Consider the following 18,932-nt stretch of genomic DNA (forward strand, 5'->3'; position numbering starts at 1 on the left):
CAGCATACCCACAGTAAAATTAGCCTTTGCATACGTTTTAAACGTTGGGCAAAAACGCCTAAAATTACTAATGAAAAACTATTATGAAGACCCCTATAACACTGGAAAAAATGTTTTTACTAAAAACTGTTCAATTGGCATGAAATTTCCTCAGTAACTTAATTTTTTAACTTATTAATTTTTTGCTGGATATGCTTGTAGCGATTTGATAGTTTCGATTGTATGCTTATGAGATTCCTTGACTACAGATATGTTTACTGATTACTCTGATGGAGTGCGAGGACTACTTTACACGCAAGATTTCTACTTGCAGAGTGTCGCTGGCCGCTCGATTAATTGATTAATAATTAATAATTGATTAATTGATTAAGATCAGTTAACTCGATCAGGTTAATTGTTGTGCGTGGCTAGCTACGAAAACGTAAAACAAACTGTGTCAAACGGTTTTCAATAACTGTTCTAAAGCTATAAGAACAGTGAAAAGCATAAACTAAAGTAACGTTTAGTGAGTTTTCGTAACTCGGTACAATATTAACTTTGTACTCGGCTCATGTAACCTCGGTCACAGAGGAGGAATTTCAGTATATCATATTCGTATCTATCAACTCCGTTACATAAATTCTACGTATCAAGGGTCGATTGTTATTTGTTTTATTTTATGTATTTAAGATACAACCCCCATCTTAGGGACATTAAATTGTAATGATTCGAATTCAGTAATCTCTGCTTATTTTTATTCGTGCATGTGTGTATTGTGTTATCCTACATGACGGGGTTTCCAAGCGACTTCACAAGTACATGAAGCTAACGATATTGTTATTTTAGTAATATGGTGCAGTTTTCCTTAGTAATTTAGTCTTATACTATTGTTCAAGTGCTCGGGGGCTAAAACATAGATTTTAAGTACCGTGCTCAACATTCTCGTCGGAGCCAAACATGAAAACATGCGTCGCATTGCACCAATTAAACCCTTTTTGTCGTCCCTTGAGCTTCAACAAGTAGGGGTGAGGGTGACACAAACCCCCATTTAAAATCTAGTTTAAATCAACCCCAAACATCCCTTGCATCGACCCTCTGCAGTAATTTACATCCGGAAACCTGGTAATTGGGACGGACATTCCCTCATTACACAATAAATCCGGTGTTGTTGGTAATCCTCAATATTACCTGTTTACAGGGTTTGAGGCAATGAGCAATTAATGATGCCTACTGTAGCTGCGTCTGGGTGACTCCAGTGTACTACAACAACTACTATTAATATGGCGTTGTTATGCCGAACCATTGTTGTCGTTGTCAACCCTTTGGGCACAAAAGCGGGTGCCTTAGGTGATGTTCAACTTCATAATTTCATGTTTTAATTAATATTTGAGCATATAAACACGATCTCCGTGCAACCCGGCAGTAGTAAGCACCGCTGATGCTGCCGTGTGCTGACAAATTGCGAACAATCTTTAAAAATGCACACAATTAATCAATTATGCTCTTATGGACTGAATATCCCTTAAGAAGTATGAGCCTTTATGGAACGAGTTGTGAAAAACTACAGAAAGGTAATTTAGTACAATTATATGTATATTATTATGTATAAGGGGATTCCCTATCAAAAATTACCAAAATATTTTTTTTTAATTTCATTTTTTGTTTACAGATTATTGCATTATGATATGTCCTTTTTCAGAAAACTCATACGTAAGAAGGTATAATAATAATGAATAATTCAGAATCGAAAAGAATAATATTAACATATTTAGCATTTTCATTGGGAAATTTCGAGAGATCCGTAGCTACTGGAACAATGACACAGAAAAGGGTTTTATGTCAGTCCGACATAAAGCCAGGAAATCCTGAACAGAGCAGAAAGACAAAACAAAAAAATATGTCCTTTACCATTTTATTTTAAAATGATTCTAAATAGTGTCTGAGACCACCCTCTATAGCTTAGATAAAATAATCTTTTTTTTGTAAAATAAGATACTTACTTCATACAAATGTTTGACTGTCCACTATAAAGGCTTTGCACTTCATATGAAGGGATGAAATTGTAAATACGATGTATGACCAAACTTTCGCTGTACCGTTATAAAATCAAATGTAGCCATAAAATATTTCAAAAGTATATATCAATCAAATAGGAAATGATTGTTTTTTTTTATTTCACAATACACTCAAAATATGCTATCAAAAGTAGGAAGAAATTGTTGATCCAGATATTAAATAGTAGTCCAAGGATATTGTATAAATAAATACATAGTTCTGCTGAGAGGAGAACTAAGTGTTTAGACAGTACAGTTAAAAGGTTGGGAGGGCTCATGTCGTAGTCAAAATAATTAATTCTATATTTTTACATATCTAACAGGGAACATTTTGCTAAACAGAGCTCTCCTGACTACTGATTAGAAATATTGACTCTGTTGTAAATAGTTTAATTTATGCCTCCATAACGGTGACGTTCCTAGTTTGAAGCATAAAACGGCGAGCTCTTGCCGCGTGCCCTGCCCTTAACACGCATAAGTGTATTACTGTTACTGTTGTATTTTGATCGCTAGACACGCATCCCCTCTCCTCCTTCCCTCCCCTTAGTTGCTTGGCGACGGTCAAAACCAGGGTCTTGGGGTCGATTCGTGAGTCATCGTTCACTGAGGTCTGACTCCTCTGTAGAAAGTTTTAACTCACTTTTGTATAATTATTTTTTCACTCACCTCTATTACTCTGCTTCCTGTTATTGAGGACATCCACCATTGGCGTCCCTAAAATACAACAATATTTATATTAATACGTTTTACTCACGGAACCCTCTTTTATAAATATTAGAAAAATGTACAGTATTTTAGCACTTCATTCATTCATCTATGGACTACAATTTTTTCTAGGTTTTTTCCTATGATAAAAATACTTTTCATCTGGTGAACGTTCGTGATCAAAGGGGGGGATAGCACACCCCAGAATTGATAATATTTAAAGATATAGAAGTAAAAACAATTACCTAAACCCCTGAAGGATATTAATAATTGGTAATAGAGGGTAAGCGAACACAACCAACACATTTATCAGTGTAGTTTTTTTGTTATGTTTCAACTTTTGCTTAGTTTGTGTACTAATCTTTTAGGCATTTTCTCGACTGAGGACGAGGTCATGCACAGGATCCTGAAATGTTCTAACAATTGTGTTCTTTTCGTTAATAGTGATGTAAATGTCCAAAGATATTGCTTGTACAACATCAACTTACCATCACAAGAAATACATCTCAAACAAATAATCTCACGTTGTGTACAAATAATTTGATTTGTTAAATTACATTCATACAATATCAACTATTTTTTATTAAAAAAAGAATGTAGTTGTGTGAGCCAGTCACAGAATGCGCTAGAGTCGAAAATTATATTTTATACCTTTTTTGTTGCTGACCAGGTTGGTGGGTCATAACAGTTGGTACTCATCATTAGTCATTCCCTGTTTGACTTGGTTAAAAAGATTTTGTATTCTGCAGGATTTAGTAAGTTAGATCAGCGCCATCTGTATGTGGCTCACATCAACTACGACGATTTTGATAAAAAAGCTGGCTACAAATTTAACATGGGTATGGAATGTCTAGTTGTATTGATAGTCAAAACTAATATTTAAGGATTGTGTCATAATAATGCTTGAAATAATAACCAACACTTAAAGTTATCAGCAAAAACCAAGGGTCTTAATGCAAGAGTGGCCTGCTAAACAAGGGTTAGCCTCCAAAAGAATTTGACTGGGGTCTTATATGGTGTATGGTATTAATCAACTAGCATAGATAATTTATAGATTTGATAAAATTCATAATAATAGTCTATAGCTTGGTTTTTACTAAACATTAAAAACAGATTTAAAATGAATTTACGTTACCAATATAAGGTCATAAACAGACAAATCAACTTAACTACCCTGACATTAGGTGAATTGTTTTTTGAAGGAACGATCAATTATAAAAAATAAACGTAAGAAAACATAACCTTGAACCCTTTCGACTTTCAAAATAATGTTTAATTTAACATAAGTCTGAGATTTATGATGACAACTTATGGCAAATGTGAATTTACCTTTTTTATCCATATTCTCGAGGCCTTCTCATTGTTGTTTACCCGCACTCTGAAACATACCAAAACACGTATAAAAATTGAGTCATAATAGTATATTTCGTACCCGGGCCGAAAATGAGGTTTTGCTGGCTCCAGATAGTTTTTAAATCGATCGAGAGCTGCAAAACCATTTCGGTCCGTGGTACGAACGCTATTTTTCACCACACTATAACCTATTCCCACTATTCACCACAATAATAAAGCATACTGATAGTCAACACAACTACAACTTTAAGGTTATGTGAAGAAATAATTTGAGGCATCAGCAAAAATAATAATAAATAGTTGCTAGGCAACCAGTGATAATAAAACAGTTCTATGGTTACTGCCTGTGTATTTAATATGCATTAATGTTTTAAGAAAGTAAGCGGGTAGCTGATTTTGCGGCCCTAGGGATATAAACACCTGCTCGGTCCCCAAATGACGATGACAGCTGGCATGGCCAGCAAAACGTAACTTTCAGCCACCAATTAACATATGTAAAACAGCTCAAAACATCATAGTGTGGTGAAAAGAAACTTAGTGTTTAAAAACATCATTGTTGGAGGGTTCAAATATATTTTTTCTTTATATAAATACTTTGAACAGCGAAAAGCAAATCACTTTAGTAACAAATACAGTAAATTACTTAAGACACACATATCGTAAATTTCTGAACGTGAAAGATAGTTGGGAAACTGTAGAGGTATTACAGTTGCAGATGTAAGAAAATATGAAGAACACATTTTTTGAAAATAACATTGAATGTTTTAAATAACATTTTCATTATACTGTACATATTTTTTACTATACAGTATGATGCATACGATAACTAAAGCAAAAGGGGGTGTAATGGGGATCTAATGATTAATCGAAGAGCTTCCCAGTATAGGCCTACACGCAATGCAGATTGTGTGGGGTTGAGCTTTATCTAGTTAAAAACAAAGCGGATCATCTTTAAAAATCTGGCAAAAGGCTGAAAATGCGACCTTATACTTATATAACCATTGAGTATACACAAAATAGACTTCTCATGTAATGTAAAAATTTGAAACCAAATAAACGTGGTGCAATCTGTTGAGATGGTCTATTAACTAATGACAATATTCTGTGTTAAGTGATAAATCAATCAGCTGTTTGCTATGATACTACGTTGGTTTTAATTAATATTCAACCCAATACACTAGTACACTCTGGTGAGATGGTCCTGAACTTCGTCTATTTTCTTGGCTTCAAATTTTTATATCACATGAGAAGTCTATTCTGTCAATGATATAACCCAACCGTTACAAACTAGATTGTGGCAGCTGACTGCATAAATTGACCGAAGTCTAATATTAGTTTTTTTTTTTTATTTGTATGTTTTTTTTTGTCTGAGCAACGTAATGCATAGTCAATCAATCACTTGCTTGTCATGACTGACCACTCAATTGGTTGATCGAGTTAAAATGTTTAGAATTATAACAAGTCAACCCCAAATTGAACATAAATTTAATTTACTTCGGTATTTGAAATTTATATGTTATTTTTTAGGCTTAAATATAGAAAATATAATGTTTTATAGTTTGACATTATATTTTTTTTACGTTGTACCTGGTTTACTACACACATTAATCCTATTTGGTATATTTTTCTCATACCACATTATTAAAATGTGTTTGACCTTATTGTGAGCCTGAATTTGAGAAGTTACAATTAGTTAAACATATTTTATTTAGTACTTGGGACAACATGCTACCGACATTTAGAATTGTTCTTCCAATCAGAATAGAGTATTATAAATACTAGCCTTCCCTTATCCGAGTAAGATTTCATTGTTCATGTACTTATTTTTAAGTAGGCTAGATATTATTGAGCAAGGCACTATTGAGATATGCGTGTTGGAATCAAAGTCATTTTCAACCCGAGGCTGTTGAATGGGAAAGCTTAGAAAAATTGCACCCGAATGAAAAAATAAGCATTCTAGAACCATAACCAGGTTTTATGCTTGGCCTACAAGAAGCTAGTTGGTTACGTTTGTCTAGTCAGTATGTGCTATTTGTATTTGATAACCATAAACATGAACACTGCAGACATTTCTGTCCCAGGAGGCTCTCTCACGTCAACGATCCTATCGCCAGTTTTGTAGAGAATTTAGCATGAAATTTGGTATGGTTCTATCGATGAAATGTTAAGGATACTTAGTTTATAAGTCTATGTTTGATATAAATGGTTTGTAAGACATATAAACCATTGATTAAGGTTTAATAATGTTTCCGGATTTTAAAACGTACTTCACTGATTATTTTCCAAACTTCCTCAATGATTTGACATTCTAATAATTAGGTAGACCTAAGTGGATATACATTGATCATAAACAAATGAGGCTATTGTATTATTGTTTCATAGAGTTACTTAGTATTTCACTTGCACGTGTTAAATAAGGGAAACTGCATAAATTGTAAAAAAAAGAGGTCGGCGACTTGTCAAAACTTAAGTTTGTTCCCTTTGAAAAGTCATTGTAATATACTTAAACTTTTACACCCGGCGAAAGTATTATTAGAGCTCTGTAGATTAAATGACATATAAGATGACGCATTCAAAAGCAGTAAAAACAAATGATCAACATCACAAAATGATCAAGACTTATCGATCGAACTGCTTCTGAAATTGTTATTTGATCATCACTGATTTACAGCTAATTGATAATCGACTCAAACTCATCAATTATGTTGAACCTCAAATTAAGCCAGTCAAAAATATATTGATTTACAATTAAAATTCGTTTATCAAAACAAACAAAAGGATTAAACCAATATCATCAAAGATCAAATTAGTTTTACGATAGCTGCAAATAAAAAATATATAATTTTACTCCCACGCACTTAACATTGCATCAACTCTCATGCAAGGTTTCCTTGGTTATTTCAGTTTCTTGTTGTTACAACTTAATCATTCGTCAAACCACGGTTATTACAACATTTTAAAGTGTTCCAATTTAAATAAGAATTGCAAAAAACCAAATTTTACTTACGACTAACGTGAATCCAAATGAATTAAGTAAGACCACATAATCCAGTTGTATTCACCACTGCAATCGCGGGGGTGTATTGATTGTTGCAGGTTCAGTTGTTGACTACCAGAAGGAGCCAGGGTCGTTAGCGGGGATCGATCCCGCAGCCCTTACCCACAACTGAGGCGTTTACCGCCAGGCTTCTCTACGTTACGGCATAGAAGGTTTTTGTTTTTGGCCACCAATAGAATGGTTAAATGGACTTAACAGTTTTTGCCGATTGTTTCTGTTTGAGTATGTTTAATTAAATAGAATGAAACAAGTTTACAATGTTAATAAGCTAAAAAAATACCTCCGTCATAGCAAATCTGCAGAAATAGCGATTTGCCAATAGTCTGATTGGATTTTCACTAAAATATTTCCTTTAACATGCCAGATCTATTTACCTATTTAAATAAAAATAGGACGAACGAGTACTTGGGTTTCCTGCTATGGGGGGCATCAAAATACAACAATCAACTTCTTAAGAATAACATAGGAATTTTAATTTTTTTTTTGAAAATTTCTCTGTAGCGAATCATGCAACAACACTTCAATATACTAAATTATTTGTTTTTAAAGATCTACAACATCATTTGAAAAAAACTGTGAAAGTTTACGTTGTGTGGGTCAAAAATAAAGAATAAACATAAGTTTACATGATTGCAATACATTTTATCAAAATTTGATCATTTTTGCTCGAGTTATCGTGGTAACGGACACACATATATAAATAAATAAATAAATAAATATATTAGGCCTAAATATAAATATATAAATTTATATAAATAAATATTTTATCCTCTAGGGACCTCAAAACGAAAAAGTAAATCTGTCCTTGTACCAGGTCTTACAATGAGTACTACGTTAATAGATTATTCCCTATATGGGAAATTCGCTAAAAATAAAAATAAAATAAATAAAAAAATGCTTGAACTGTTATACTTCAAACTATGACAACAGTAAAAAATTAACGTAAAAATATTGTAATACATCCAGGTTCAACTAAGTTATTATCATAGGGAAACTAACAATATCTCTAAATCCTTCAAAATTTGAGAAGCAACAAGCGAAACATATATGTTATTTCTGTAACGTTAAAGGAATTGAAGGCGCTCCAGTAATCGGGCCCTAGCGTTTCCCACTCCTGGCAGGGTTTGGTTTGTCTGGGGAAGGTAGCTGTTGGTGGGTGTGTTAGCCACAGTCAAGTTGGTACTTATTATATTAGTCCAAAGCTATGCACAGTGCTCGGAGCTAAGACTGACAAATGTTTTAAAACAAGCCCAATGGCAGCACAACTCACAAACTCCTCTGTAATCACACACTAAAACATCACGATGAAGTTCTACCACGAAGGAGGCGGAGGCTGAAGGGGACCGGGTAGTATAACAACCCTAGAGCGTTCATCACCCACTAAAACATTACAATAAGGTCCCATCACATAGTAGTTGGAGTCTAAAGGATTCATCATAGTATTACAACCCTAAAGGGTTCATCATCCACAAAAACGTTACAATAAGGTCCCATCACATCGTAGTTGGAGACTGATGGAATCAGGATGGTATACCGACCCTAAAGGGTTCATCATCCACAAAAACGTTACAATAAGGTCCCATCACATAGTAGTTGGAGTCTAAAGGATTCATCATAGTATTGCAACCCTAAAGAGTTCATCATCCACAAAAACGTTACAATAAGGTCCCATCACATAGTAGTTGGAGTCTAAAGGATTCATCATAGTATTACAACCCTAAAGGGTTCATCATCCACAAAAACGTTACAATAAGGTCCCATCACATCGTAGTTGGAGTCTGGATTCATCATAGTATTACAACCCTAAAGAGTTCATCATCCACAAAAACGTTACAATAAGGTCCCATCACATCGTAGTTGGAGACTGATGGAATCAGGATGGTATACCGACCCTAAAGGGTTCATCATCCACAAAAACGTTACGATAAGGTCCCATCACATAGTAGTCAGAGGCTAATCAGGTTCCACCACGAAGGAGGCGGAGGTTGAAGTGGACTGGGTAGTATAACAACCCTAGAGTGCTCATCACCCCATAATCCTTTACAATAAAGTCCCATCACACAGTAGTAGGAGGCCAAGGGGACAAAGTTGGCTTATCACCCACTAGAACCTTAAAATCAGGTTCTATCACACAGTAGTCAGATGCTGAAGGGGACACAGTTGTATAACAGCCCATGTGGGTTCATCAATCACTAAAACATAACAATAATTATAATAGTCCCATCACACAGTAGTCAGATGCTGAAGGGGACAGGAAAAGCCCATGACTATCTAAAATGACAAAATATGGTCCCATTACACAGTAGTCAGGGTAGTATTACAACCCTAGAGGGTGTAGCGTCAGCTGATGACGTTGTCATAGCAACACATTATGATTTAGTCTGGTTTTGGTTTTTCTACAGGATTGTACACAAAATTTAACTCTCTTATTAAACTACTTTTCATTTACTTATTTGGTCGTAATTTATTTGATGTACACAAACAAGATCTGCTTTCAAGGAGGACATCACTGCTTCATCGGCTGAACTGGTGTACGGAGAACCACTGCGTCTTCCGGGAGAGTTTTTCGTAGTACCTTCCCACGAGAGCAACGAGCCACAAGGATTGGTATCAGGGCTGCGTAAGCATATGAATCGACTAAGACCTACACTTGCATCACACCACATTAAACCAGGGTCGTTTGTGATCAAGAACCTAAGCACTTGTGACTTTGTATTCCTCCGACAAGACAGCTTAAGAATATCTTTACAGGCTCCAAATTCTGGTCCTTACAAGGTCATATGTCGTGACGAAAAGACAATTACCATCATTGTAAGAGGCCAAGAAACTAAGGTATCTTTGGACAGGGTCAAGCCAGCCTATATTGTTGCAGATGAAAATCCTATTCCTGAGCACACGAAACGTTTGGTGCCGACAGGACAAGCAGAGGAAACCTCAAAACTACCACCATCTTGTCAAACTCCATCTACGAAGTCTTATACAATTCGTTCTGGAAGACAAATCCGACCACGGGTTACTTTTCAGAATGATGTATAGATTCCTTTTCTCCGTGGGGGGCTGGTGTAGCATCAGCTGATGACGTTGGTATAGCAACGCATTATGATTTAGTCTGGTTTTGGTTTTTCTACAGGATTGTACACAAAATTTAACTCTCTTATTAAACTACTTTTCTTTTACTTATTTGGTCGTAATTTATTTGATGTACACAAACAACCACGACCAAAAGGGTTCATCACCCTCTGGAAAACCACCATCAGGTCCCACACAGTAGTTGTAGGTTGTAAGGGGACATGATAGTATAAAAGCCCTAGTGTGTTCATCACCAACTTAAACGTTACAATAAGAACATATCACACGGTATAGTCAGAAGCTGAAGGGGTCAGGGTAGTATACAGACCTAGTGTGTTCATCACCCACTAAAACGTCACAAGCAGGTCCCATCACATAGTAGTCAGATGCTGAAGAGGACAGGGTAGTATACAGACCTAGTGTGTTCATCACCCACCAAAACGTTAAAACCAGGTCTCATTACACGGTATAGTCAGAGGCTGATGGGAAAAGGGTAGTATACAGCCCTAGTGTGTTCATCACCATTATAACTGAAATTTCTATAAACTCTCCCAATACAACTTAAATTTTTGCCTGACTTGATCACGGCCTTCGGGAGCTTTATTTTCTCTCATGTTTCATGTTATCACAACTGATAAAGTTAGTTAATAAATCAACATTTAAGCTACAAAGTTCAACAGACCCCTGACTCAAATAAGTGATTTATTTTATGGTCAGAGATCTTAAATCAAAGTTTAAAGACTCTATATACTTTGTTTAGCTCTAAAACCTCTACAAACAAAAATGACATCTGACAGACCCTTTTATGGTATATAAGCTATTGATCGCTAAAGTAGCATAACATTGGATATGATTTTGAAAGTTTTTGGATCAGTACCTAACACATTTAATATTTTCAAAATGTTTTGGTTTGTTATTATGCACACACTTTAGGAGATAGGAAATGTACTAGACAAAAACATGTCTAGTACAACATGTAATAACATGTGTGTGTGGGGATGTAGGTGATGTACAATTTTTATAAGCATCCCTAACAAGTTTTTTGTTAAATTTGTAAATTCTTTTCTCTTTGTAACACAGTTTTGGCTGTTCATAGTTAACACCTGTTTGTTGCGATAACACAACGTCCTCACCATGATCACTAGAGGCAATAATGACTTTTTTGAACCGCACAGGAATGTCAAGACTGATATTGCTGCAATCACGGGAGACAAAGATGATGGTTCTTCTCGGTTGTGGAAGTCTTGGAGATGCCTTCAATTTTACTACGATGATCTCGATAGGGCTGGGATCATGGATTGTTATGATTCGATGATTGCGGGCAGAAGACTCCAGTTTCAGAGACTCAGAGAGAGCACAAAGGCACAATTCCATTTTCTCTAGACCCATAGTAAATAGGCCTACCTGGTCCTGCATTTGTGGCTATTTCAATTTCATAACTTATTTCTGTTTTGTTAAAAAATTATGAACATATAGGATCTTTGCTTGCTATATTTTGAACACCCCCAGACCTCAATTTAGACGATCAACTATAAAATCTAAGAATGCTATGACTTTTATTGGTCCATTTTGAGTTTGCTCTATTGATTTGGACATTTCTAGGTTTTCTTTCTTCAGAAGCTTCTGAAAAAGGTTGAAGTGAAAATGATGTTGGTTTTTAAGCATTTAAAATTATCATTAAAAATAATCACGCTATATCCAGATATTTTTGTCGTATGTATTAGATTTGAATCGTCAGTTTACATAAGTAGCCTGCAGTTGGTACAATTGAAAATTTTAATGATATAGAAGGTATCCCTTGTAGAGACCATAAGAATTACAATGATCCAGAATAGGCAATAGAGAAACTCATTCTTGTTTGATGTTTATTATTCTTGAGTTGTGTTTAACATTTGACTATGTTTCTGATAAATACTAAACATAATGTCTTCTGTTATAAATATATGAGTCAGACCAATTTATATTTTAATATGTTATTCCAAAATTTTATTCCAATATGTTGAGTACCTATGTAAGATTTGTAAAAGCTTATGCACGCTTGGCTGTGTGTTTTTAAAATTTGTTAAGCAATCAAATCTTTCGAAGTAAGTTCAGTGATACTTTTTTGATTATAAGAAACAAATACGATGCTGACGCTCATTGCCAAATGACTGAAGTTGATGTTCCTAATGCAATGAATGAGGTAAATTGGTCATGGAGTGTAAAAATGGCTGTGAAATTCTTTTTTTCTTAGTAGTCTTCAATGAGAAGTCTGGGGAACCCACCAAAAGCAAAATTCTTTCCGAAACTAGCTTTTTTACAGCCGACTTTAAAATCCCTAGCCTATTTCTACACCTGCCATATATTTTGCATCAGGGTCATAATCTCCAGTCATCTGGCAATGAATCTCATATTGGATATGTTTCTTGTAATCAAAAAACTTATCATACAGACAACTAAAACATCCCCTGCCTTGGACGACATGGACGTGGCAGGAGATTTGATTGTTTAACAAATTTTAAAAACACACTGCGAAGCGTACATGACAGCTACAGAGCTGAAATTTGTGTCATCCTCTTCACAAATGATGCCAGTTGCCAGTAAAGGGTGATGAACCTTGTTGTGGCGCACAAGGGAACTACAGATTTATATGCAAAACTAGCCCTTACTTCCCATGTAGCACAGATGGTTGGGCCAACGTTGGTAAATTGTGGAGCCACACAGTTGGCCAACGGTAGAAATGTCACCTCTTTAAACTGTTTTCCAGCCAACCATTGTCCAACCGTTTTATTTCACACAAAATAATAAAGATTTAGTACGAAAAGCATAATTATTAGTTGAGTAAATTGATTAAATAGTTCATAAAAACAAATTTTGAAAAAAAAAACTAGAACAAAATTTTTTTGGCCCAGACGGGTCTCGAACCCGGGTCCTTCGACTTATGAGCCTCTTACTTTACCACTGAGCTATCTGTGATTGCTGATAAAGAGAGTTTTCATTCAAGTGGTGAAAGAGTAGCCGACAGTTGCAATGGTCGCAATACTTCAAACATTTTTGATACTACACAGTATAATATGATTCTGTTAATCTGTTAAGGCATCATAAGTAGTTTTTTTTTTTGGAGTTAGAGAGGATACTGGTATTTGAATGATTAATTAATTACCGTTAGATTGTTAATGCTATTATAATTGCCTGTTATATGATTAATTACTCTTTCCCCTTAAATTGTTGCAAATAAGTTAAAGAATATTAATTTAAAAAATATTTGCATTATTAAAATTATTAAAATTCATTGTTGTAGCGCCGGAACTGTAATATATAAAATATCTGGTTTTACAATACCTTTATCAGTTCCAAAAACTTTTGGAAACTTTTGGAACTGATAAAGGTATTGTAAAACCAGATATTTTATTATAATTATGTTGTGAAAGCTAGACCCAGAGAATGAAAGTCGTGTAAACTCAACTATGGACCATTGTTGGTCCAACAAAAGTATCTTTTGTTGGTCCAACGGAGTGAAAAACGGTTGGACAACGGTTGGCTTGATGTATGATACCCAGCAATGCATATTAATGTATTTCATTAACAAACAATGAACCAATGTTGGTCCACAGTTGTAAATATTGGTTGGCCCAACTACGAGATATACAGTTGGACAACGGTTGGTTGGTTGTGGAAGCTCCAACCAACCATCGACCAACTGTCCCACAGTTGGCCAACGTTGGCCCAACCATCTGTGCTACATGGGTTATAAAACCGCCCTCGTAATAAATTTGACATTCTATACAAAACATAAAAACCTAAGGCAATCATCATATGAGCAGTAATACTTATGGAATGAAAAAGCTCAAAAGCAGAGAAAATGTTAATGATTAGTGTTAATAACAACGTATTTTTATCAGGTGTTGGTGAGCGACGACATTGCTTGGAAACTTTCTTCTAACGGAGACACCTCCCATGCTGTGGTGATTGGCCAAACACCCTCGGGAGATGACTTCTACCTTGGTCGAGCATACCATGATGAAACCATTACCCCAGGAAAGGTAAGTGTCATATAGACAAATAGACTAAAATAGCTTGCTAGTATACAATGGATCATATGGCTAGAAATCCAATCTAATGGGCTAGAAATTGTGATTACTTTATAAACTCATGGAGTTTAATTATAAACTTAAACTAATTAGTAATAATTTATAGAAATATAATTATGTGTACCCTGTTACTGTAGTAACTAGTATACTGTACACTTGCAGTAGACAGGCCTTTCCAGCAACATTCGTTCCTAGGTTTCTTTTTAGAAGAAATTATGAGGGTTGTTCAAAAATCCAGGTTTTTATCGAGCTCATCCTGTCACAGCCAAGTGAGCTCTAGTTCAAATATGACCAGCGCTAAGTCCTCCACTTCATCTACACTTGTGGGCTTATAAACAAAACTATTTTAATTAATAGTTTATTTAATGTATCACATCATTCTTTTGTGAAAGTAATGAAAAGCCAATAATACAGCTTATAATCCTCATATTCATTTAGGAAACAGCCTGTAGGCCTATTAGTCTGATGATAATAATCAACTTGGTCTGAAACTGGTCTGAAAACAACATTATTTTATTTTTACATTACATTGAATACTCAAAACTCCCAGCCTTTAGCAGTTTGTGTCCTCACCACTTGTGCTCCATATTTTGTTATCAACCAAACAATGTTGTCTCAGAAGGAATTTTGATCCCTTCCTTAATACAAGTCCACATATAACAAATACATTACATGTGGATACATGTTCCACATGTAAAATTCTTTTGAGGACTTCGTGAAACTTATGTAAGCTGACTAGGAAGTTCCTTATCCCTTTGATTCACAGTGGTATTATCAGGATACCACTTGTAAAATAATTTTTACTGCATTGATGCATACTGGTATTGTGGAAATACCATACCAGGGGCCTAGTCAGTGCTGTAACCTAGCGTATTTTGGAGGAACTAGTAGCTTCTAGATTAATTTAGTATTAAAGTTGAAGTTTCAAAGCGTCGTTGCATGCTACAGGCTACAGGCTGTTATGCAGAGGTTTTGACTGTCTCGTATACCCTTCTATTACATATAACAAAGTAAGATATATGTTTTTATGTTGAATTAGACACTATGTAATTGTTATATTGCGTCAAAAACACTGTTTTTGTTCAAACTGAAAGTTTATTTTGCCAAATATAGGTGGTATACCTACAATACCACTATGCTACTAACACTAGACATATTTTGTTGTTGCCTTACTAAGCTAAAATATAATTTCAAGCATATTTTGTAAAAACTTTTGTTATTTTTTTAGGTAACTCAATCATATAAATTTTACTTACTATATTTTAAATATTTATTTTTTTATTCTCAGATATCCAAAAGACATGACTGAAGACATCTTACTAACAGAAATTCTAAATGACGGTTGCTAAGATTAAATAGGTTTATCAGATAATTGACCAGATGACAGTAGTCTCTCTTCAGCAAATATACTCATCTTCATTGATGAAAATACATAATTTATTTTTATCATTATAAATCACCTATTGCGTTTGGAATCATAACCCAGGTGAAGCAATTCCGCATCTCCGTCACGAATGGCTTACACTCAAAATCTACGAAAAGGCAAAGGAAAGGCTAAATTAAATTTGATCAAACATAAATTTAAAATGCCAGTAGAAAAGAGGCTCAAGGAGAACGTTCACATGCCCATAATATCAACATGGACGAGATGCAACTTATGCAGAACAAAAGAGAAAAAGATTCGCTCACACTGGGAATGTAACGAGCGCAAAGTGTGCTTATGCTAGACAGACAAAAAATGGTTTTTATGAGTTTCACAACTGAACTAAGATAAAGATGAATCTTGAATCTTAAGATTGGAGAATACGATGTTGTACAATGATTCTCTGGAAACTTGTTATTTTATAACAGACCTTCAAATGTATTCAGTATTGTCATACAAATGTATTTACGAGTACTAATATTTTGAGCTAATTCACTATTTTTCACATAGATTAGATAAGTAATCTTTTTATTACAATACATGAACAGGTAAATAATTGTTTCTTATCTGTAACATATTGGTAGGTTTTACGTTTCAAGGAAGGTTTTTAATATTTTATATGCACATTAGACTACGCACTGATACACAGTGGTATATATAGAATACCACCTCGTTTTTTATTAATAAAAATTATAAAAACAAAATTAAATTTTTTAAATTATTTTTCCTGAGCTCTGACACGGTTAAGGTTACCAAAAAACATCAATTCAGTAAAAATTGAAATAAAAAAATTTTCCTGTGCATCAAAGGGTTATGCTAAGCTGGACAGTGGTATTGTAGTAGTTTATGCAACAATCACGTACGGATAGTTTTAAAGACACCAGTAAAAATTTAAGGTACTGTACGAGCCTTGGCGAGTGTCTTTAAATCCGCTACGAGTTGCGTATGGTACACTCGTTTGACTAAAAATCACTTCTCATAACTTCCAATTTCAAGAGAGGTTTATTATGTTTTCGTTTATAACCTCTCAGTCATAGCCACTGATTGTGATGCAATTCATTATGTTTAATCAATTAAATCAAATCAAATCAAATATTCCTTTATTGCCAGTTAACATATATACATGCATGGTTTGCGTCCCAATTTTGAAATAAAATGCATAATAAACAATGACATAGCTACACTATTTAGTCTTAACCGCTGATAAGTTGACTTTCAAAGTATTACAATCTTGTTTTCTTTCAATCCTTGAACGTCATTGGTCTGTTACTTGTATTTTCAAGTAAAAAAACAATGCTGTTAAGTAAACAATGCTTTTAAGTGAATCTTTCAAATTCTATAACACAGAACTGATAGAAATTACTAGCTTAAAAAGTGGTTGTAGGTAAAATTAATTTTGTCTACACAGTGAAAATATATCATTAATAATTCCTCATTTTCTATGGTTAACCCTTTTTACTGATAAACCAATCTTCCAACATGCATTTTAAATTGAAAAATAGAATATAGGATGGAGTGTAGGTAGACCTGTGTATAAGGAGTTGACAATGACTACTATAAGCTGATCAATTTCTGAATCATCTATAGAAAACCTCAACTCACTGTTGTAGAAAAACTTGAGTCTTTTTTTAGAGAACTTCTCACAGCCACAGCTAAGTTTGAAAACTAACTTGCTGTCTTGCCCTAGAGAAACTGAAAAAACAACTAACATACCCTTCCAAACCTCAACACTGCCCATCTCATTGCCAGATTGACTACAAGATCAATATTAGGAAAGGCAGTAAGAATCATTACAAATCCCCTGACCCTTATTGCCAGTGGGCTAGAAATAGAAATGGTGATCACTTTAGGTGTAAAAACTTATAAAGCAAATTAGTCAATTAGTCCTGCTCTGTCTTTCTTTACAAACTCATATGCTATTATCTTCTCTTGGGTGAATTCTATGCAGCTTGTGGCATGGCTTAGGCCCGGTTCTCACAAGCGACTTATCTAGCCGACTAGGCTGTGACTAGGTAAGCCCCACTGGGTTTGGGTAGCGGACCACAGGATCAAATGGAGCCGTTCACATGAGCGTAGGGTGACGACTAGCTAGCCGCGTTTGAGCTTGGTGTCCCAAAACATAGTCGGGTCCCGCTTCCCAGTCACTCATGGCAGCTACCCAGTCACCCGCTCAAGCGGCGTAGCAGGACACGTAGCCTTATGGGAGCATTCACACAAGCGATCGGATAGTTGCGCTGCAGCTCGCATTCTTCCCTTTGTTCTCATTGTGCACCAGTGATGGATCCAAGTGGTTTTGATATTGATATTTTCATCTAGTCCGTGGACATGTTGCTCGTGTGAACCAGTGTATCCTCTGTAGTCCACTACTCAGTCAGGCTTGCCTAATCACAGCTAGATAAGTCGCTCGTCGGCTCGTGTGAACCGGGCCTTACGCTCTCTTCCGTTGGAATTGGAACCAACAAACAAATCCTAATGTTATGCCTACATTTACTGCATTGGACTATGAATCATATCTAAATAAAGTGTCGAGGTTAGATAGTAACAAGACCAGTTTCGGACCATCCCCTTTCAAAACACACAAAATGCCATTAAATACACAAATTAATGAAAAAAAATTAAAACTTTTTTAAAATCACATACTTTTATTTATCAAATAACAAAGAAATAAGTATCAAACTACTTTATGATTCCAAACAAATAAATCAATAAAATGTGTAGTGGTTTCAGATATTTTTAAAAATATCAGATAAAATTCTCCTTCCTATTCCCAAAGAGGAACCCCAAAATTTATCCTCACTAAGAACATGAAGTCACCGATGTATAATTAGATCTGACTATCTTAGTTATATTTTGATTTTGATTAAATATATACTTTGGTTAACATTGGACAAATTTGTGTAACTTGATGAATTAAAATCATCTATAAAAACCTATATATAAAATAGTAGTAGGCCTACTTAAATAGTTTAGGTTTCAATGAACTAAACTTAGAATGGCCTTTTATATGATTGTGGCTATGATACTCTTTATTTTTCTTTTATTTTACTAAAGTTTCTAACAATTCCATACCATTAAGCTGTAGCCATAGCATAATGGAAATTTCAGATAACAATCACAACATCTTAAAAAAATTAACCAACTTCTTACTTTTACTTTCAGAGCCAATATGGATATCAATGTTGATACTTTAGTTTATCAGGCTATTTTGGTTCGGTCTCTCG

At 34.8% G+C, this 18,932-nt stretch overlaps 1 protein-coding gene across 1 annotated transcript; it reads left to right on the forward strand.

Moving 5' to 3' along the window:
• Positions 1-766: 766 nt before the first annotated feature.
• LOC128999040 (uncharacterized) lies at positions 767-10,185 on the forward strand. Its single transcript, XM_054425397.1, has 4 exons — positions 767-794; positions 1,679-1,689; positions 2,547-2,621; positions 9,649-10,185. The coding sequence occupies exons 1-4, from the start codon at positions 767-769 to the stop codon at positions 10,183-10,185; spliced, it is 651 nt and encodes a 216-aa protein (XP_054281372.1).
• Positions 10,186-18,932: the final 8,747 nt, after the last annotated feature.

The sequence above is a fragment of the Macrosteles quadrilineatus genome, unplaced genomic scaffold (assembly GCF_028750875.1).
Source record: "Macrosteles quadrilineatus isolate MER2022 unplaced genomic scaffold, UCM_ALF_1.0 Scaffold_7__1_contigs__length_78375512, whole genome shotgun sequence".
In the NCBI taxonomy this organism is placed as follows: Eukaryota; Metazoa; Arthropoda; class Insecta; order Hemiptera; family Cicadellidae; genus Macrosteles; species Macrosteles quadrilineatus.